Raw genomic sequence first — 19,003 nt, 5'->3', positions numbered from 1 at the left:
TATTCCATCATTCTCATAACGACGAATCCGGATAAGCATTTATCCGGATTCATGTCGAATTCACATTTGTGGTAGTACTGTACTACAGTACTGTAGTAGCGTTAGATGACAGGCAACCCGAGTCCCCTGGAGCAACTGAACGCCGCCTGCCGCGGCTTCCGCGATACCCTCCCGCGACTCATTCGCAGCATGGATGACGTACGCAGAACGACTTCCTTGTCTCCAGGTGTCATACGTCGTCTCTGTAGAACGGCACGACGACGAGCAAGGACGTGGTCAAGGCGTTGTGTTTGCTCAAAGACGTCAAGCAGTCGACGAGGGAGACGTTCTTGGACGCTGAAGTGTACCGCCGCCGTGTCGCCGAGCAAAAGGACCTTGTCGAAGCGCATCATTTGAAGCTCCAGAACTTGTTGTACGAAAAGGACAACTTGCTGCGCGAGATCAAGCGATGCCGTGGGTTTCCGTACGTAGGATTCTTTCCATGACGATGCCTCTAACGTTGCTGGGACGCATGTAGCACCAAGGAACTGGATAAGATCGAATTCAAGGACGGAGTGCTGCCGGTGCTCGTCGACGACGACCGCCACAAGCGCCACCTCCAGCGCCTCGACGACGAACTCTCCGATCGAAAAGCGTAAGCTGGCATTATATATCTGCCCTTTCTTCTTCTTCGTATCAGTATACACGATGCTGCTTTATGATATCGTGGAGCTTGTCTGCGATTCCGTGTTTCCATAGCTCGACTCTAATCATTCCTGGGACTCTTGACGAATGAATCGTGTGGTAGACTATTGCAGCACCAGCAACACCTCAAGACCCAGATCAGTTCCGTGGAGGACGCGACTCAAAGCAAACATGCGCTGCTGGACGCTTTGCCCGCGCATCTTGCCGCTATCGAAGAGGTACTAGACACCCAAATTCCATATAATACCTAAACAAAACACGTGCTGTTTATCCCAGTATGTATATATATATTTCCCGTGATGCAATTGTCCATAATCATTTTTTAATTATATTAAAAATACCAAACCTATATATATATATACCTAACATTTGCAACAAACCTATAGTATCCACTTGCCTATCTGTCATACATACTCCGTTGATCGATGGTAACTTGATGTATATTGTCTACATCGTCTAGGCCTCCCGACCATTGCAAGCTCTGCTTTCGGTCCCCATATCGGACTCCCGCGACCGCCATCAAGCAGCGAAAGCGCTGCCGACGCCGCTTTACTTGTTGTTTTGCGAACTGGACGCGTACCTGTCGATCCATGCTGGCAGCGGCGCCGTCGGGATCGCCGACTCCAAGGCCGGCCCGCTGTCCAAGCTCAAGCTCAAGTCTACCCGTGGCAAAGAAGGACCTGGTACGGCTCTATCGCGTGTGTCTATATATATGTTGCTGCTGCTGTATATATATATATATAAATATATATATATATATATATACAGCCGTGATTATATATATATATATATATACAGCCGTGATTATATATATATATATATATACAGCCGTGATTATATATATATATATACAATATCACGGCAAGAGGTTGTGTAGATTTATATGGTTGGATGGGGTTTGTTTGGGAGTCTAGTTATCCATATTGCCCCTTTCGCGAAAATTTGGATCGTCGCCAAATTCATCGCGCGATTTGTTGTGCTAAATTTTGTATGTCAAATGTGTCTTTACACTATTTCAAGTCACACACTATTTCGATGGTTGCAAGAGTTTGATTGGTCACTTGAATAGTGTTCTGGGTTTTGATTGGTCGGTCGATTGTCTGTCGATTCACCCCATTCGATTGAGCACTCCACACTCGCACATTCGAAATCGATTTCACAATAAGGTGGTTTGAACCGATATATTTTTGACTTTTACCCAATATTTGCACTAATTAGATGTTGCTGATGGTTTCCTGCAATCTGATTGGCTAAATACTTCTTCAGATTCTTCTGTACATTTGGTATTCATTCTCCTTATTGCTCCGTAGTACTTCGAAGTATATAAATATATATATATACACATATATATGCGAGGATGACTCATTCCACGGGTGATTTGTAATTGATTGAGCTCTTGACTCTCTCTCTCTTCTGCTTGGAATGTTGCTCTAGACTCGACAATGTGTGATGATGTGTGACAATGTTCACTGAATAGACGCCGCCACTCCCGACGACGCCGACAGCGCGACCCCCCCGCCCCCGAAACGGCCTAAGACATCGACCACCGATCACGATGCATTCATTCCATCGCCCCAGTCGGTCGTTCTCCAAGTACGTCGTCATGTCCATATGTATATATATTCTGCCGCTCAATATATATATATATATGTGTTGCATTGTTGATACTGTACATATGGTGTAGCTGGGTCTGCCAGACAAGCCGACTTCGACGACCAAGGTCGTGTTCCAGTACCTCCCGCGGCTTGGCGTCGTCGTAGTGGACTCGCCGCGGTTCCCAACGCTCTTGCGCCGCTTGTTTGCCACCGACAGTGGCCTCCAGACTCCCCCCGGTGTTTCGTACGCGTTTAAAACGGCTGACGGGGCGGAAGTGCCGATGGAATTCCCGGCAGACGTCAAAGCGCGGCCGTATGTGTGGGCCCAGTGGATATCAGGACTCACGTCGGTCGGCCATCGCCTTGAGCCGTCGGTCCGCCACGTCATGGCTCGGGTATATACTCCAACTACACCTGCAATACACTGTGTGATGATCGATATGCCCTTGTAATCTGTATATATTGTATTGTACATAGCACAAGCCAAGTTGGATTTGTGAGTCATTTCGCCAAATAGCTAGCATTTGAATCCATTTGATCTCATTGAAGCTATATACTTTACACAGATTAGTATATATATATATTTATGATTTTGCCCAATGCGGAGGAACTGGGCCGAATCAAACGTTTTGATTGGCAGAAATTCCAAAGGACGTGATTTGATTGGCTTTGGCGGTTCTTTAATATCCATTCTCTGAAGACATTCGATTCTATTGACGGCTGCTCCAGTTATATACAATAGTATATATATATATATCTTATTTATATAGTATAGTTGGATGATATTATTGTTTTCGTAACGTGTATGAAATGTGACTTGTGGATCGGGTGGTGTCATATACTATATAACTGTGTGACGATGGATATGTCCTAGATGGATATGTCCTAGCTACAGCATGTGCATACAACTCTTTATGCATCGATCGTTCCTATATTTCTCCAAATATATATATATACCTCGTTTGGAGCTATCACGTGGTTTTTTTCATGTGTTGTGATATGGTGTGGTAGCTGCGCCAGCGATATGCCGCGCAGCATGCCCTGTATGTGCACTTGGATGCTCTCAAGGACAAGCGCGTGCAAGTGCATCCGTCGATCGCCCACGTGTCCGTCCAGACCAAGTTGACGTCATTCGCCAAACTCAGCAAGCGCGACGATGTGACGATGGCGGTATTTCCAGAGCCTGCGGACGGCGCCACGTACTTCCGAGCAGCGTTCGCCCCTCCTGGAGGTAGGTACATATGCATTGCTTTTTGTGACGTCGTTGCTGGCGTAGATCTGGGCCGTGTGGTGGCGCTGGTGCAAATTTCTCCCGATTACCCCACCGTTCGCCCCCGCTTTGTCTTGCAACACGACTTGGGCTCGACCGTCGTACCTACTACCAACCAGCTCAAGGTGAGAGAGTTGAGCTACAGAAATATGCGACACTGTGACGAGGATATATGGCTTGGTTGCCATGATGATAATGTCGATGGGGTAGGACATGGCTGCGGAAGTGAACGAGTTTGCATCCGACTTGATCCCAGTAGGCGATTGTGCTTCTTACGACGTGCTGATCCACCAAGTGCGAACGCTCCAGGTACTTACTTGTCCATCCCCCATGATATGACTATCATTTGTACAGTACTTGGTACCTATCGCTTATGTACTTAGTACCTATCGAAGGCGTTCCTTGGGAAATATATATATATTATATGCATTATGTTTATATATTCTATTTATATACATTATATTGTCGATTTGATACAAATTAATTTCGGGAGGGGGTGCAATCGAATCGCGGCGACGAAACGGATCCACAATCGATCTAATTGGTTGAATTTCATTGAGAAGGTTTTGATTGGTTAATAATTTTGAGCTCAATTGAAGTAGCCAATCAAATCGAATTAAATTCCAACGAGAAACCACTGAAATATCACTCGAAAGCACAATATATAATATATCGTATATATTTCTCATGCTGGAGAGTAGTTGTGCTTGGACGAAGTGCATGCAGCGTCAAAGCCGACCGAGCACGTCGTTGGAGCCCGCCGACGCAGCACCCTCTCGGTAGCCAAATCCACGGACGAATAAGTCTGACTTGGGCAATATAAATAGTAGTACTAGTAGTACACATTAACCCTATCAACAAACAACACTCTCTCAACGCATTCATTCTTCCGCAAACCCAATACCCGTCCTTCAAATACATTGAGGGTGATTGATATATATATATTACATGGGGAGCGCATGATAGATACACTCACTGTAGTATCTAGCCAAAGCCGCCGACGAGTGAGGGCAGCGTCGAGAGTGTGAGTGGAGGGGGCTGCGTAGTACTAGTACTAGTAGGTGTAGTACTAGTAGTAGTTGGGGTCGACGTGCGTTGTTTGAGCAAACCAAACCGAACGAGGGCATCCAAGAGATCGGACAGCGTCACAGACGGCGGGGGGGTCCCGATGGCATCTGGTTTTTGGAGGTGGTGAAAGATGCGGCAGGCGTCGGCGTCTCGGGCGGCGTGGACATTGAAGCTCACGTACATGGCGACGAAGAATTGCGCTTGATCGAGTGAAATCTGCGACGACGTGTCGTTGTGCAGAACGACGTCGTCGTCGATGTCCAACGGCTGGCTGTGCATGGCGCGCCGAAGCACTTGCGGGATGTTCACATGCCACAGCGTGGCTTCCACACATGCTTGCTTGACGATCTGCTGGAGGAACTGCTTGGTGCACATGAGATCACTTTGTTGCCGCCGCCTTGTTCGTGCGATGTCGTTCAAGTCTAATGATGCTGCAGAGGTGGAGTGGAGGAGGGGGAGATGCGGCGACAGAGGTACACGAGGGCCGTGGTCGTTTTCTTGGAGAAGATGGTGGTAGTGTTGGGTACTACTGGATGACGGCGAAGGCGACGTCGGCTTGGCATGATGATCGAACACGTGTGCGATGAATTTCATGTACGAAACGGTGCCGCCGTCAGGGACGTGCAAATGGATTCGAAAGAGTCGGCGCTCTGCGGCAGACAGGTTGAGATGGAACGCCCTGTCGAGGACCTCAATGAATACGTCCCATGCAAGTTTACCCCGATTCCGAGGATCGTGCGACGAAAACACTTCCATGAGTGCGTCGGACGTAGTGTCAGTCGAAGCAACGTCCGACAACGACGGGGAACGGGACGAATGAGACGTTGCTTGTCGTCGTGCGGACGACGACGCGTGGGCAAACGCGAGCATCGCACGCTTGACGCGCTTCGAGATGGACCGGCGTTGGCTTTCTTCTTGCTGGTCGTCGTTGTCGTAGGGAGGAACGACTTTGTGAGGAGGCTTCACGACGATCGATGCATCGTCTTCCTTGATCAGGAGCTCTCGCATCAGTGCCACATTCGTACACAACCGGTCGCTTCCGCCTCCGCCGCCGTCGACGGCCTTGGCAATCACCATGGAAATAATGGCGCGATGTTATTTATAGATTTCAGTTTATCAACAACTACTAGTACTATTAATACTATGTAGACCTACTCTTTGTATCAACTTACTGTTACTACTTACCAGTACTACTATACGTAGTAGTATTACTAAAATCCAATTCATTTTGATGTCAGCATATTCGCCACAACAACGAAATGGGAACTACGTCGACGTCTGCTTCTTCTTGGTCAACTGGACAGTCTCTCGCTTCAGCACATGCAGCAGTGTCTGGGAACTCTCTAAGATCTTCATGTACGCGGCCTCGGTCTCTTGGATTGTGCGGTCGTATTCGTTCCGTGCCTGGGTCTTGCGGGCGAGGGTCTCGTTGATCTTGCTCAGGCGGTCGGTCAACACCGTGAGGTCCTGTGTCCCAAGTCCGCTGAGTCATCACCATGGGGACATCGTCACCGACGCCGACTTACCTTTTGAATCTTGGCCTTCTCTTCCTCTTCTTTGAGGATGTTGCGGTTCACTTCCTCGCGCTTCTCCCGCAGATCTTCGATGCACTTGACAAGCTCGTTGTTGTAATTCTGCATGGACGCGCCCTGTTGTGCCATCTTGACCTTGCTGACCTCGACCTCGAATGAACCCAAATGCTCTCAATCATGTATTAATAGAGGCAAAACTCCCAAAGTATTTGCACCTCCTCACCCCTCCATGTGATTAAAATGTATTCTTAGCAAACGACAATAGTTATGCACACTACAACAACGCCGATACTGCGGTGGAAGGGTGCAAGAATGCCGCCATCGCAGGGCTTCCGTCCATGTAATATGTCGCCATGACGCCACGACATCCGTACGCTGATCAAGCCGACGTTTGCTTCTTCTTGGTTAGCTGAACAGTCTCGCGCTTCAATACATGCAGCAGTGTCTGGGAACTTTCTAAGATCTTCATGTACGCGGCCTCGGTCTCTTGGATCGTGCGGTCGTATTCGTTCCTTGCTTGGGACTTCCTCGCAAGCGTTTCGTTGATGAGGCTCAAACGGTCGGTCAATACCGTGAGATCCTACCACAGACACACGGACATGCATGAGTCGACAGCTCGCCATATCAAAAAACCGCTCGAGTTCCATCACCTTTTGGATCTTGGCTTTTTCCTCCTCTTCCTTGAGGATCGACCGGTTCACTTCCTCGCGCTTCTCACGCAGGTCCTCAATGCATTTCACCAGCTCATTGTTATAGTTCTGCAGCGTCGCGCCTTGTTGCGCCATGAAAGTCCCCCGCCGTTTGTTGCGCCGCCGCCGCTCCCGCCAAACACCAAGATACTGCTGGGACCTGTAAGCCTCACATAATCGATACTCTATACATTTGGAGAGGTTTTCGAACAACCCAAAAAAACCTTTGCTAAGGCATATACAGTATATATAAGTATGCCAGAGGTTCAGCTGCAAATGCCTAACGTTATGTCGAAGTTGCGTTTTACATTTTTTTGTAGTTTAACGCATGACGTGGCACGAGGAGGTGAGCTCAACGAGTTAAAACCTATTCATGAATCAAGAAAAGACCAAATCCGGCTCTCCAGCCGACTCATTTCAGCCGAGTTTTTACCTAACGTTACCTGCAACGTCGCCGCGACATGTAGGCCGCGCAACTGACGGCGGCGCTAGGTATCCATCCTAGGAGTGTGACATGGACGAAGCTGCAGTAACGAGAGTGGTGGATACGTTAAATATACTCGTGTTGAGGTCGTGCGCACTGCACTACTCTTATAATAATAGGATGTGGTTGGTGTTCTAACAGGAGGTGAGCCACGGATGCTGCAGTGCCTCTGCTGCAGTCATGCGGGTCTCGGGGTTGCGCACCAGGAGGCGGCACATGAGGTCCTTGGCGCCGGCCGAGACGGCGTCCCAGCACGGTTCCGTGAAGACAAGGTCGTGGTCGGCAGTAAAGGTCGGGGCGAACCCGGACAGGACCACATACAACACGACGCCGATGCTCCACATGTCGGCTTCGAGACCGTAGCCCTTGCCGGACATGACTTCGGGCGCGATGTAGTCGCGCGTGCCGCACTGCGTGTGTGCGCGGACAAATCGTTCGCGGGGCGTCGTGTTGAGGAGGGTCGTGTCTTCTTGGATAGTATGGGGAGTGGTCGACCCATACAGCCGACGCGCGATGCCAAAGTCGGACAGCTTGACGTTGCTCGGGTCGTCGCCGCCGCGGGCAAGGAGGATGTTCTCTGGCTTAATGTCTCGATGGACGATGCCTCGTTCATGCAGATATGACACAGTGCGCAGAAGATTGCCGATGAGTCCGCGCGCAGATCCTTCCTTCAACGGCCCGTGGTCGTCCACGTATGCAAACAATTCACGGCCGGCAAGTTCTAACACTAAATAGAGGTGGTCGGCGGTTTCAAACACGTCAAACAGGTGAATAATCCCCGCGTGGTGGATCGACGACATGATGTCGATCTCCCGAAAGAGGAAGCGCGGCTCATGCACGTCCACCTTGGCGATGACTTTGACGGCGACCTTGTCCGAAGAGATGCACGTGGACGTGGCTTCGTACACGGTCGAGTATGTGCCCTTGCCGAGCATGCGGCCGAGGCAGTAGCTCGCGTCGAAGTCGGATCGGACGTTGATGCCGCCGTTTTGTAGAGAATCGCGGTACGAGAACGACGACGACGGCGACGACGAGTAGTAGCTGCTCATGGTTTCGTCAAAGCTGCTGAGGGTCATATCCGACATGGAAAAGTCGGAGGACGGGCGGGACGTGCGCGCCGTCGACTCGAGCGACGGGCGGCTCTTGCGTGGCCCGCTGTGCAGACACGATGGACTGGTGCTTCGCGACGAGTCGAAGATGGATGGACTGCCGATGGAAGGACGAGAGGACGTGGACGTCAAGAACACGTCGTCGTTGATGGTCGTCGGCGTCGGCGCCGCCGTGTGGAGGCGGGGGTGGTAGCTCATAAAGATGTCGGGGGTGTTCATTTCCGTCGACGGGAACGTTTCTTCGTCCGAGGAATCGACAGGCATTTCCAACTGCGCAAAATCGCGCGACAGCATGTCCACCGGCGGCAACGCTTGGTGGGACGACGACATGGGAGGTTTGTGCACGTCGCGGACCTTGGAAGACGACTTGGCGAGCTTGGGCTTGATGCACTGGCCGTGGGAGTCGAGGATGTCGTCGTCGCTGAGATCGTCGGCACTTCCGCGGGAACTCTCGGCGGGATCGAAGCCATACGACCCGGACGACGAGTTCAGTTGCATGAACGCGCGGAGTCGGTCTTCCGAGAGCGTGCGATCTTTCCGCTTGAGGGTCTTCGTGGGAGTGTGGCTCATGTCCCGGGCGGGGGGCTTCACGACTGCAGGAGTAAGACAATTGTTCTTTTCCAACTGCGCTTGCATCTCTGCGCATGGATGGTAGATTAGCGTCGCATTGTCCTTGACGTCTTGCAGGTCGAGTACGGGGCGGTAATGCTTGCGGCCGCCGTCTTGTACGCGTGCGAGGAGTTGTCCACGCGTGATGAATGACATGAATCTGTAGGGAGGTAGGATGGTGAGACATCGTTGGAAACGAAGGCAGGTTGGTAATCGAACTCTTACGTGCTGTTGAGCTTCATGATGTGGTACTGCTCGATCACGTCCAGCGCGTCGATGCCGTCAGTGCTGGCAAACGTCAACTTGGCAGGCTCTGAGGACTTGACGACCGTGAGCCGCTTCGTCCCTCGCATGTCGCGGACTGCCATCTCAACGAAGACGGTCTTCCGAGCCATCTTAATTGGGAATGATGCAAAGTCCAGACGACAGAGTCTTTATATGGCTTCTATGTATAGACATGTCGGATGTTTCCAGGTAAACAGCACTCTGCCTTGGAACTTCGAACTTCGATTTCACCAGCTCATGGAAAATGCCATGCAACAAAACGGTAAACGTGATAAGGTGTGTGACAAGTTGGTTCCGTGCCACGAGCCATGATTGGTGGAAACCAATCATGCTGAAATTTTCAACCAATCACCTGCAACTTTACTGGAGGTTCAGACGTAACTGGATATAATCCAGTGGCTCGGAACTGTTTTCAGCCTATGGATTTTGTGCATTTCACCCAAATTCATTCGAATCCATTGATCCAATTTAAGCTCGTACAAAGTAGACTATACAAATATTCGTACATTACATGGTTTTGCCCTATGCGTAGGGACAGTGTCAAGTCAAACGTTTTGATTGGTAGAAATTCACTAGAAAGTGATTTGATTGGCTTAGGTAGTTCTTAAATCCATTCCCTGAAGACATTCGATTCTCCAGTTTCGAATCGATTAGACAATATTTAGTTCATTTTTCGTCAACAACAATACGAATTTCGACATGATTTTACCTCCATCGAAGGGTCCTAAAAAGTGCCACGGAACCCTGCGAATAGTGAGTGCCACATTACTACTACTTCTCGTTTTCCTTTTCCGTAACAATTGAAAGCAATGGAAAAGCAAGGATAATAACGTTATATCGTCGATTTCGAAGAACAAAAATATATATTTCCCTTTCCGAAGTCTAGATTAGTAGGGCGAATTCGTGGACTTCGTGGATCGATGGTGAAGTGGTCCACGGAGTCATTCGCCGTTGTTAGCGTTGGGGCAAGGAACTGACGTGACATAGAGACTGCAAAGGATAGGAAGCATCGAATGGATTTAACTGTAAGATCATTTTTAGTGGAGTTGTTGTGTAGACTGCCGGAAAGGCGTGGCTGCGGGGGTCTCAGGGACACGATTGGAGCGAACGAGTCCCGTCTACCTTATGGATCAGAACCCACGATTTTGCCTTATCGAGTTGTACCGAAATCGCTGTATGGTGTCAATTAAGAACACGTCGCTTTATATTGGTCAAATTTGCCCAATTATTTCATTCTAGCCAATCAAACAAGTGGAAGAAGTAGAAATGGCCAATCCGAACATATTCGAATCCGAACACCTTATTGAGTTGTACTATTTCGATCAGATCTTACTGACATTCTCGGGGGTACAGATCCATAAGGTATACGGTATTTGACTCCCTCTATCTTCCTTCATGCATAATGACGTAGAATCCCATGCACCTTCACATGTAGGCCCTAGTTGGAACTGCGAAAACAAGCAACTTTGTCGTAGGAGGCGTGCCTAGCTCTACATCCGGCTCGAGTTGTACCAGTGACAGATCCACGAGTCTTAGAAGCACCATAGAAGCACTCTCTGTAAGATACAAGGCATTCCTTCCTTGCCTTCCACGCTCTACGTATTTGCCAACAAAAACGCGTTGTACCAAGTCAACAGTTTAGGCCAATGAGCGATGAATCGAATCCGTAAAGTATGTTACTAAGTTCCGGAGTTTTCTTCAACTCTCTAACAGTAAATCTTCGGAGGGTATTTTAAGGATAGAAACACTCGACTCCGAAAACTCCCTAACTTTATTGCAACAAAACGGTGCACAACCAAGAGCGAGGCAATACAAATGATGCACATTGCCTGCAAGTTTACGTGTTAACTAGTGTAATTAGGTGCATCCTAGGAGCTAGCTGTATGTACCTGCAATGTGGCAAGATCCACCATAACGTTAATGTTAACTGTAAGTATCGATTACTGTAGTATATCGATTCTATATGGAAAGGTGGAATGGACCTCCGTGTAGGTTGAGCGGATGTATACGTATAGTAGGTACTTGGAGGGTCTTGTGTTCAAATACTACAATTCTGGGACAGTCTGGTATGCAGCCATTATTGGTACAATTCCCTCATCAAAGCAGTTCCACTGTTGTTTTGAGGTTTATATCGAACTTTGTATGCTCAGACCACCTCACCTCTGACTAGGGGGCAAGTGCATCTCAGTGGTTAGCGATGCAGTTAACCCCGGACATTTAGCATCGTACGTACTTACCGGGGGTCCCACGTTACAGGGCTACTGGCGAAAGGTGTATCCGGATATAAGAATTATTCCCTCTTTGAAACAGTGTTTCGGTTCAAAACAACAGTGGAACTCTTTTTGATGAGGGAATTATTCGCCATTATTGGCTCGTAACTCGTGTACACGTATAGTTCTGAGGGAGGAAAACGTGTGGTGATGGTGGGTCAATTCTTGAATCGCCGCCTCTTCTTTACAAGTACTTTCCGCATGACCAGGTGGAAAATCAGAAGCGCTGGGTCTCACAACTCCAGAGTGTGTTCACAAACTTCGGTTGCCGATCTTCGGGTGGCAGACTACTAGTCTGTAGTAGTACTACTAGGGATTTACACTACATTTTCCCAATACAATACCAAGATACAGGTTGTATATCCTACTAGATACAGCTAGTACCTCATCTGGGTGGACGGGGCGCTCCCACCGCATGGGCCGAAACATCCATTTTTACAACATTGCATTCGGTAAAATGTACTACTACGTAGTACTAGTAATGCAGCATATAAACTTGATTTTTGTAAGCTTGGGATCAAGTGACATGTTGACAGGCCTGATGTACGACCATTTATTTCTAGTTATAGCGATTAGTATATGGTACTACTGGTAGTACGACCTACTAATAGTAACAGTCTAGTAGCGAAAATAATACGGTACCTGGTAGGCGCATCATACTAGGAGTCGACTAGTAGTACTACTACCTAGACAGCACGAGTCGCCCATCAACGTTTCCAGTGGTCCGGAATGCTGCTGTCCCGACGATGCACGATCTTTGCGGTAAAGGCAGCGCTGTGTGATGGAACGAGGATGGTCGGTGTCAACGAATCATACGTGTGTAGGCGAAGAAGCGAGCATGCTTCTCGACGACCAGCAGCAACAATACCAAGCTGCCGACCCCGCTTGATGCACCGACGTCGGGGCTTGGCCTGGGCACCGCCGTGCTTTTCGGTGGTCTGTTTGCCGCGGGGTACTTTGTCGGCACGTCCATCGGCGTGTTGCCCAACTACCAATCCATCAAGCGCCAATTCGGACTCGGGAACGACGTCGAGGTACGTCTCCTACACCACCGTCGTACCCTTGCATCACTCATGCCTCGTTCGACAATCCATCTGTGCATCCTAGTTGAACGTGCGCTCCAAGGTGTTCTTTGACGTATCGATCGACGGCCGCGACGCCGGGAAGGTTGTCATGGGCTTGTACGACGACGTCCAGCCCAAAACGGTCGCCAACTTTGTGGCGCTGTGCACGGGGGAAGCCAGTCTTCCCAACCAGCCCTTGCACTACAAGAACAGTCCGTTCCATCGCATCATCCCCAACTTCATGTACACGATGTATTTTCCATCGCGCGTTTCCATATCTATATTTCGCGCAGGATTCAAGGCGGCGACTTTACCAATGGCGACGGCACGGGCGGCATGTCCATCTATGGCGCGCGGTTTGCCGACGAGGACTTGTCCGTGCCCCATGGCGGCGCCGGAACTCTCAGCATGGCGAATGCAGGTGTGTTGTTGCTGACAATGCATTCATACATATATATATCTCCATGTTCCTAGGACCCAACACGAACGGCAGCCAGTTTTTCATTTGCACGGCCAACACCGAGTGGTTGGATGGCAAGCATGTTGTGTTTGGGAAAGTGATTCAAGGCATGGATGTGGTCGAGAAGGTGTCGTCGTACGGGGCGTCGCCACACGGCCGGCCGTCCGCAGACATTCGCATCAAGAACTGCGGACGCTACACGGACGAAGAAGAAGCCGAGGCCGTCGAGACATCGTCTGCCGCGACCAGTGTGGAGGAGATGCAAGAGCGATTGGACACGCTGCGTGAAGTGGAAGCGCAGTTCAAGGACAAGAAGGACTCGGTGGATGCGACCTTGTACAGCCAAGTGCTGGGGGACATTGTCGCAGAAAAACGACGCTTGAAGCTCGAGTTGAAGAAGGCCAAGAAAGAAAGCACGACTTAAAAGAACGAATTAAAGAACAGACGAGAGGTGGAGTGGTGACGTTGCAGCAACGACGGCGTTGATGGAATTTTATATATTAAAAGCACAAATAAAAGAAACGAGCGGTATTAAAAGAATGGGTAAAAGAACCGCAACAGTATCGAGCATCATAAAACAACGAATAACGTTCAAGCCCGACGAAAACAGCGTGGGGGGATATATGCATTAAAGAACAACAGCTAATAAAAGAACACATGTTAAATCGTTTAAAACGACGCCACCGGCGGCGGCGCCCGCGGGGGTTGCTGATTTGACGGTGCGTGGTCCAGCATGGACTGCGCCAGGGACGAGCGTCGATGGGACGCGACCGACTGCGGCGGCTGCGACTGCTGGAACGTTTGGGACCGATAGTTGTCGCGGTAGAAGCGCGCATCGTCGTTCGCGTGTTTGTCGGCCGCTTGGGAGGCGGAACAGGCCTTCCGCCACGACGCAAGGACGCACACGACGACGACCAGCATGAGGACGCCAGACGCGATCGCAAGACCAATCTGCCATGGGACGAGGGTCGTGTCGATGGGTATGGAGGCTGGGTTGATCGTCGTGGCAATAGACCCACCGCCGCCGCTGTTGCTGCTGTTGCTGCCGCTGCCGCCATTGCCGCCGTCTGCATGGAGGATTACGTTGGAGAAGATGGTGGAGTAGGACGTACTGGAGGAAGGTGACGCGGGGCTGGGGTTTTCGCCCGGAGTGGCCGTCACCGACGGTGCGGACGTCGTTGCCACTGGGGCAGCCGTGGGGGTGGTGGCATTGCAGTTTCCTATCGAGAAGTGTGTCAGGTGGGACAAGTCAACGGAGATCGTCGTTGTCATCGTACGGCAATCGACTTGGCCGACGGGGCAATTCTCGGCATCGGCTGGGTTCCCCACCAGCACTTCACCGGCATACGACAAACACAAGAAGAACTTTGGTGCTCCTTGGAAACAATCGCAAGTGGGGCCGTCGCTACATCGGCAGGAGGTGGCGCCATTCGAGTTCTTGATGAAGCCACCCCAGTTGGCTTTGTTGGTGCACTGCGTCTTGGCGCAGTCCTTTCCTGGCACAGCATCGGTCACGTGGATGAGCAATGCAAGGATGCACATCAACGTAGTCGCAATCCGTGGAATTCGCCGCATGCTTCAGTAGAGTCAGCGAAGGCGGCCGCGGCAAGGAGCAGTTGGTAATGGTAACGTTATGGAGTACTAGTAGGTCGATTTTTTTCGTATTTGGATAGTCCCCCCACACGATATCAAGTATATTCCCATTATTGGGGGGACTCTAAGTTTTGCAAGCCGCACTGACTTCTGAACCTCGAATTACGCAAAGGTGTTTTATTCCATTATGTATTTAACCTTGCGTTATATTAGTACTATTTAATAAACACGTTATGTTGAACCTACGTTTAATTCCAACCGTACGCCATACGTTTTATTCCGATCGTAGCCGTTTCAGTTTTGCCCCCATGAACCACCATGCGAGCGAACACCCTGCCGCCTGCATCAGATGGCAATGCTTCTGTCCAAACGTCTCCTCCATTCTATGCGAATGAGACGTCTCCTCCATTCTATGCGAATGAGCTATCTCCAGCATGTGGCCCATCCACTGGAGGCACAAAGTTCATCATTCACGGTTCTGGCTTCAACTTTAGCGGCAATTCGCAGCAACAATCCACGGCAACGCTGGCATCGTATTGGGCACATCCCACGGATCTCGACGATGCCAAGGTTAGGTTCATGCACGGCGACAAGATCCTCGCATCTGTAGCTGCTACGATCCAGAACTCGTCCAAGATCGAATGTACCACCGTCCCGTACACCCGTCCGCTGCTCCATACCACATGTGAATCCTGGGGCTCAGTGTCGTTGTGGATCTCTGTTCGCGGCAGTCCGTATGCTCAATGCAAAACCCCATTCGTGTATTACCATCAACCGTTCATCTTCCACTTGAGTCCGCGCGCTGTATCGGTCGCCGCCGTCGCGAACAACGACGCGGACGTGTCCCTGCGCTTGACCGTAGCGGCCACACCACAACACACGCAGACACACGCGCAGCGCGAGCGGCTAGCGCTGGACATGCAACGCCACGTCATGCACTTTCGCATCGTGCCGCAGTCTCCTTCGGTGGCATCTTCCTCGACGATAGTAGCCGTTCGAGGCACCATCCTTCCTGACGACGGCGCCGTCGACGGCGTGCGCGCCTCGATCCACGTGCCGTCGCAGCTGGCCGTGGGCACATATGCATTTCAAATTGCGTTCAATAACACTGACTTTCCACCCCTCCCGTCTGATCCAATACGAGCGAACCATGCTGATGATGATGATATGTGGACTTCGTGGACATCGCACGGGCAATTCATGGTATTCAGTCCCCCCACTCTGTCGGCAGTGTCGCCCACCGCTTGCTTCTACGCGGGAGGCCAGCATGTGACACTGTACGGGCAGCATCTAGCGCCGCCTGGCGTGACGTCCTCTCCTCGGCACCATGCGACCGCTAAAGCCATCGTGCGGTTCACCCATGTCGTGTCCTCCAGTACAACCCACGCGACATGGACTGGCGGAGGTGGTCCCTACTTTGTACGACGAAACACAATCCCGTGAAGGACGACATTGTTATTGCGTTGTAGGTCCACGCCTCGTTTACAACGGACGACCCGACGACGTTGGTGGTGAAATCACCTCGGTTTAACGACGCAGGACAGTACGAGGTGGCTGTGTCCGTCAACGGCGGCGTCCACTTCAGTGCGCTTTCGTCGTCGTTGTTGCTCGTGTACTGGAAACCGACGTGTGAATACGTGACGCCCGCGTACGGCGTGTCCATGGGCGGCACGGACCTCCATCTGCGCATTTCGGTAAAAAAGCTACAATTGTGATGGTTGAAGGATACTTCTGTCCAGTTGTTGATGTACGGTTGGATGGAATGTGTCGATATCCGGACCACATAATCACGCGATGTCACAGTGGATCATTGACAATGTCACACATTGTGATCACGTCATCGCATATCGTGATTAGTTTGGCCAACTGCGACACGAAGGTGATCGCCCGAGGGTGGCGCTGGAAGACTCGACGTTTGACGATCCAAATGGACTCATCCGCGTGCGCTTCATGTCCGACTTGCTGCCCACCGTCCGCGGCCACGTGTCCTCGTGTCGCAAGTTCTTTCATTGTACGACCCCCAAAAATGCCATGGTCGACCAGTTCCGGTAGTACAATCAATCTATCGAGGAGAGTCGTCGCCCTTCACACTAATACTAGTATTGTTAAGGTTAGGAGAGATTTTGATTGGCTACTTGATTCGTGTTTCTGGATTTTGATTGGTCGATCCCACTCCAATTTCGAATCGAATTGACAATATATAATATATACTTCGAAGTATACGTTTTATACCAGTATTGCATATATGCTTGTTGGACACGTGGAAGGATGGTTGTTGTCATGACGTGTGGTATATGTAGTCATTCGCAACTGGAAGCGATGGGGCTGCAAGTGAGCGTCGACGGCGGGGTAGTTTTCTTTGACTTGACGCCCAAGACTCCGTTTAGTTACTACGCGCCCCCCAAGCTGCGCATGTACACGCCGGTGCAGGGCCCCGCCACGGGCGGCACGACCGTCCATTTGCATGTGGGGGTGCCGATTCCCGATATATTCACATGTCACTTGCGCTTCCGAGGGGCCAAGCTACTGCATCAGGATATCCACGACGTCCCCATGACCAAGTCCGCGGACGGACTCATACTCACCTGTATTTCGCCCAAGTGGCACTTGGAACCGGGTGAAGCGTACGCCATGGCGCTCGTTGAAGTACGTTGGAGGCTATCTCCTACTAGTCTCTCTAGTACTACTAGTAGTAGGTGTGACGTGGTCTCATGTGTGTGGGTAGTTGACGCTGAACGGTGTCGACTATGTGAGCGACACGACCGAGTTTGAGCCGTGTGACCACCCGTTGTTTGCTGGACTGGGCCACCAGTTTTGCTATTATGCACCGCCTCGTCTCACGGACGTTTCCGCGAAATTTCTGTCGTGCCGCGGCCATGACCAAGTGGTGATCCGGGGCGCGGGTTTGCTCGAGTGTGGCGGCCCGATCCGAGTCGCGTTCTCGAACGGCACGACGACGAAATACGTGGACGCGAGTCGCGTCGACGGCGACCGCGTCGAGTGCCGCGCCCCGCCGTTTGCGCCGGGTACGGGAATGTTGTTGGTCCAGAATGTAGATCGTGGTCAAACTGATATGCGCAGGACCATGTGACGTGGCCGTGTCGTTGAACGGCCAGCAATTCACCGGCGATTGGACGGTGGGCAGCCACTTAAAGCTGGCATCAAGGTACTATTGTACCTAGTATTGTCGTCATCCAGAAGAAACCCATTGGACATATTCCCTCTGACCAAAAAACGTTATCAAAGCACGCATTCCCACGGCTGTACTAACTTTGTAACTGGGGTGGTTGAAGATGCCTACTAGTATGATACTGTAGTACTATATTGTCCTTTTACCCAAACTTTGGGCTTTTGTGTTTATCGATTCTTTGTCCTGGATTGGTATTACACTAATTGAAGTCGCACTTTATAGCGAATTTTCACAATACTATCCACTGTTCTTGTACTACTAGATCGCCCACCCAAGTGCAGTTTGTGGAAGAGCCGGTGTTTACAATGCTTGCGCCTGCGAAAGGACCCAAGGCTGGCGGCACGGAGCTGCGGATATTCGGAGAGCATTTCGTCGACACGGGGCAGATACGCGTCCGCTTTGCGACGTCCACGTTTGAGGTCGTGGTACCGGGGGTCGTCACCCAGTACGTGGCAAGCAGAGGAGTTGATGTTGCAGTGCAAGTTCTCGATAAGTTATCGTGGCGTGTGAAGTGTGTATGTATTTCGTGCGATTGTAAGATGATATTTTGCTTCTTCGGGTACGTACGTAGTGGTGTGCTCCAGTGCGTGACCCCAAAGTGTCCTGTGGATGGAGAGGAGACGGTGGTGGTGGTGGCGGCGCTGGACTGGGCGATTGCCGATGGCGCCATGTACATCGTGTCGCACAAGTCCAAGTTGAAGCCCGTGTTTGTGTACGAGTAATAATGGATATGATTGCTGCTCGAGTCCAAGTAACAACGTTAAAAACAACAATCACGTCTTATAACGTCCTGAGAGCGAGATGGTGTGTTGCCGTGAAGATGTTAACATTATCAACACTCAAATTGGACACTGGTACGCCTTGAACTGTGGCGGTTGTGTTACCTGGTAGACGTCCATCACTTTCAAATCGTATTTGGACAAGAATGGTCGACTAGTTATGCTCGATGATGAGTGAAGCGTTCGCTGTAGTCTTACCCAGCCATCCTTTGAATTCCCATCTTGAGGACACACTGTAGTTTTATGTGGTGATTTTTGGAAGGGTATATCGTACTACTATAGGTACATACATTCCTTGGAGATAGTCCAGTTGTTGCTTCCT

General features: G+C 50.6%; 8 protein-coding genes across 16 annotated transcripts; 3 read left to right on the top strand and 5 right to left on the bottom strand.

Moving 5' to 3' along the window:
• Window positions 1-85: 85 nt before the first annotated feature.
• H257_14955 (hypothetical protein) lies at window positions 86-4,429 on the top strand. Of its 3 annotated transcripts, XM_009842900.1 has the most exons (11): window positions 86-198; window positions 249-463; window positions 518-634; window positions 788-902; window positions 1,145-1,367; window positions 2,162-2,277; window positions 2,369-2,674; window positions 3,291-3,510; window positions 3,556-3,674; window positions 3,760-3,858; window positions 4,251-4,429. In XM_009842900.1, exons 1-11 carry the CDS (start codon window positions 106-108, stop codon window positions 4,350-4,352), a joined length of 1,725 nt encoding a protein of 574 aa, XP_009841202.1. In that variant the 5' UTR covers window positions 86-105; the 3' UTR covers window positions 4,353-4,429. The 3 variants fall into 3 exon arrangements, with proteins under 3 accessions (XP_009841202.1, XP_009841203.1, XP_009841204.1); XM_009842901.1 differs by lacking the exon at window positions 4,251-4,429 and having other exon boundaries at window positions 3,760-4,031; XM_009842902.1 differs by lacking the exons at window positions 3,291-3,510; window positions 3,556-3,674; window positions 3,760-3,858; window positions 4,251-4,429 and having other exon boundaries at window positions 2,369-2,871.
• H257_14954 (hypothetical protein) lies at window positions 4,409-5,701 on the bottom strand. Of its 3 annotated transcripts, XM_009842899.1 has the most exons (3): window positions 5,337-5,701; window positions 4,526-5,267; window positions 4,409-4,458 (listed from the first exon to the last, which is right to left on the bottom strand). In XM_009842899.1, exons 1-2 carry the CDS (start codon window positions 5,692-5,694, stop codon window positions 4,534-4,536), a joined length of 1,092 nt encoding a protein of 363 aa, XP_009841201.1. In that variant the 5' UTR covers window positions 5,695-5,701; the 3' UTR covers window positions 4,409-4,458; window positions 4,526-4,533. The 3 variants fall into 3 exon arrangements, with proteins under 3 accessions (XP_009841201.1, XP_009841199.1, XP_009841200.1); XM_009842897.1 differs by having other exon boundaries at window positions 4,526-5,701; XM_009842898.1 differs by having other exon boundaries at window positions 4,409-5,267.
• Window positions 5,702-5,773: 72 nt separating this feature from the next.
• Window positions 5,774-6,372, bottom strand: H257_14953 (hypothetical protein). The gene is made up of 2 exons (XM_009842896.1): window positions 6,144-6,372; window positions 5,774-6,084 (listed from the first exon to the last, which is right to left on the bottom strand). The coding sequence occupies exons 1-2, from the start codon at window positions 6,276-6,278 to the stop codon at window positions 5,884-5,886; spliced, it is 336 nt and encodes a 111-aa protein (XP_009841198.1). The 5' UTR covers window positions 6,279-6,372; the 3' UTR covers window positions 5,774-5,883.
• Window positions 6,348-7,017, bottom strand: H257_14952 (hypothetical protein). Its single transcript, XM_009842895.1, has 2 exons — window positions 6,800-7,017; window positions 6,348-6,729 (listed from the first exon to the last, which is right to left on the bottom strand). The coding sequence occupies exons 1-2, from the start codon at window positions 6,932-6,934 to the stop codon at window positions 6,529-6,531; spliced, it is 336 nt and encodes a 111-aa protein (XP_009841197.1). The 5' UTR covers window positions 6,935-7,017; the 3' UTR covers window positions 6,348-6,528.
• A 258-nt stretch (window positions 7,018-7,275) lies between these two features.
• H257_14951 (CAMK protein kinase) lies at window positions 7,276-9,436 on the bottom strand (the record flags this gene model as incomplete). The annotated part of the gene is made up of 2 exons (XM_009842894.1): window positions 7,276-9,200; window positions 9,266-9,436. Coding segments are annotated over 2 exons (1,915 nt in total), but the record flags the coding sequence as incomplete, so codon positions are not given.
• Window positions 9,437-12,262: 2,826 nt separating this feature from the next.
• Window positions 12,263-13,665, top strand: H257_14950 (hypothetical protein). The gene is made up of 5 exons (XM_009842893.1): window positions 12,263-12,357; window positions 12,420-12,629; window positions 12,703-12,902; window positions 12,953-13,080; window positions 13,134-13,665. The coding sequence occupies exons 1-5, from the start codon at window positions 12,325-12,327 to the stop codon at window positions 13,541-13,543; spliced, it is 981 nt and encodes a 326-aa protein (XP_009841195.1). The 5' UTR covers window positions 12,263-12,324; the 3' UTR covers window positions 13,544-13,665.
• A 95-nt stretch (window positions 13,666-13,760) lies between these two features.
• On the bottom strand, window positions 13,761-14,769 carry H257_14949 (hypothetical protein). Of its 3 annotated transcripts, XM_009842892.1 has the most exons (3): window positions 14,397-14,769; window positions 14,232-14,339; window positions 13,761-14,186 (listed from the first exon to the last, which is right to left on the bottom strand). In XM_009842892.1, the coding sequence occupies exons 1-3, from the start codon at window positions 14,692-14,694 to the stop codon at window positions 13,789-13,791; spliced, it is 804 nt and encodes a 267-aa protein (XP_009841194.1). In that variant the 5' UTR covers window positions 14,695-14,769; the 3' UTR covers window positions 13,761-13,788. The 3 variants fall into 3 exon arrangements, with proteins under 3 accessions (XP_009841194.1, XP_009841192.1, XP_009841193.1); XM_009842890.1 differs by having other exon boundaries at window positions 14,232-14,769; XM_009842891.1 differs by having other exon boundaries at window positions 13,761-14,339.
• A 160-nt stretch (window positions 14,770-14,929) lies between these two features.
• On the top strand, window positions 14,930-18,696 carry H257_14948 (hypothetical protein). 3 transcript variants are annotated; one of them, XM_009842888.1, is made up of 8 exons: window positions 14,930-16,131; window positions 16,182-16,406; window positions 16,570-16,760; window positions 17,013-17,358; window positions 17,438-17,738; window positions 17,794-17,878; window positions 18,165-18,347; window positions 18,474-18,696. In XM_009842888.1, exons 1-8 carry the CDS (start codon window positions 15,031-15,033, stop codon window positions 18,622-18,624), a joined length of 2,583 nt encoding a protein of 860 aa, XP_009841190.1. In that variant the 5' UTR covers window positions 14,930-15,030; the 3' UTR covers window positions 18,625-18,696. The 3 variants fall into 3 exon arrangements, with proteins under 3 accessions (XP_009841190.1, XP_009841189.1, XP_009841191.1); XM_009842887.1 differs by having other exon boundaries at window positions 18,165-18,696; XM_009842889.1 differs by lacking the exons at window positions 18,165-18,347; window positions 18,474-18,696 and adding an exon at window positions 17,959-18,039.
• Window positions 18,697-19,003: the final 307 nt, after the last annotated feature.

The sequence above is a fragment of the Aphanomyces astaci genome (genome assembly GCF_000520075.1).
Source record: "Aphanomyces astaci strain APO3 unplaced genomic scaffold supercont1.64, whole genome shotgun sequence".
In the NCBI taxonomy this organism is placed as follows: Eukaryota; Oomycota; class Saprolegniomycetes; order Saprolegniales; family Verrucalvaceae; genus Aphanomyces; species Aphanomyces astaci.
The sequence above is the reverse complement of the archived record's forward strand: the minus strand, read 5'-3'. Positions and strand labels throughout refer to the sequence as shown.

Coding starts and splice junctions, on each gene's coding strand:
- H257_14955 (XM_009842900.1), top strand. CDS start 106: ATGACAGGCAACCCGAGTCCCCTGGAGCAACTGAACGCCGCCTGCCGC. Junction 3,675..3,759: donor CTACTACCAACCAGCTCAAG/GTGAGAGAGTTG, acceptor TCGATGGGGTAG/GACATGGCTGCGGAAGTGAA. Junction 3,859..4,250: donor ACCAAGTGCGAACGCTCCAG/GTACTTACTTGT, acceptor GCTGGAGAGTAG/TTGTGCTTGGACGAAGTGCA.
- H257_14954 (XM_009842897.1), bottom strand. CDS start 5,694: ATGGTGATTGCCAAGGCCGTCGACGGCGGCGGAGGCGGAAGCGACCGG.
- H257_14953 (XM_009842896.1), bottom strand. CDS start 6,278: ATGGCACAACAGGGCGCGTCCATGCAGAATTACAACAACGAGCTTGTC. Junction 6,085..6,143: donor AGAAGGCCAAGATTCAAAAG/GTAAGTCGGCGT, acceptor CTTGGGACACAG/GACCTCACGGTGTTGACCGA.
- H257_14952 (XM_009842895.1), bottom strand. CDS start 6,934: ATGGCGCAACAAGGCGCGACGCTGCAGAACTATAACAATGAGCTGGTG. Junction 6,730..6,799: donor AAAAAGCCAAGATCCAAAAG/GTGATGGAACTC, acceptor TGTCTGTGGTAG/GATCTCACGGTATTGACCGA.
- H257_14950 (XM_009842893.1), top strand. CDS start 12,325: ATGCTGCTGTCCCGACGATGCACGATCTTTGCG. Junction 12,358..12,419: donor GACGATGCACGATCTTTGCG/GTAAAGGCAGCG, acceptor ATACGTGTGTAG/GCGAAGAAGCGAGCATGCTT. Junction 12,903..12,952: donor CGCATCATCCCCAACTTCAT/GTACACGATGTA, acceptor TATTTCGCGCAG/GATTCAAGGCGGCGACTTTA.
- H257_14949 (XM_009842890.1), bottom strand. CDS start 14,694: ATGCGGCGAATTCCACGGATTGCGACTACGTTGATGTGCATCCTTGCA. Junction 14,187..14,231: donor CCCCGCGTCACCTTCCTCCA/GTACGTCCTACT, acceptor TCCTCCATGCAG/ACGGCGGCAATGGCGGCAGC.
- H257_14948 (XM_009842887.1), top strand. CDS start 15,031: ATGCGAGCGAACACCCTGCCGCCTGCATCAGATGGCAATGCTTCTGTC. Junction 17,359..17,437: donor ACGCCATGGCGCTCGTTGAA/GTACGTTGGAGG, acceptor GTGTGTGGGTAG/TTGACGCTGAACGGTGTCGA. Junction 17,739..17,793: donor CGCCCCGCCGTTTGCGCCGG/GTACGGGAATGT, acceptor TGATATGCGCAG/GACCATGTGACGTGGCCGTG.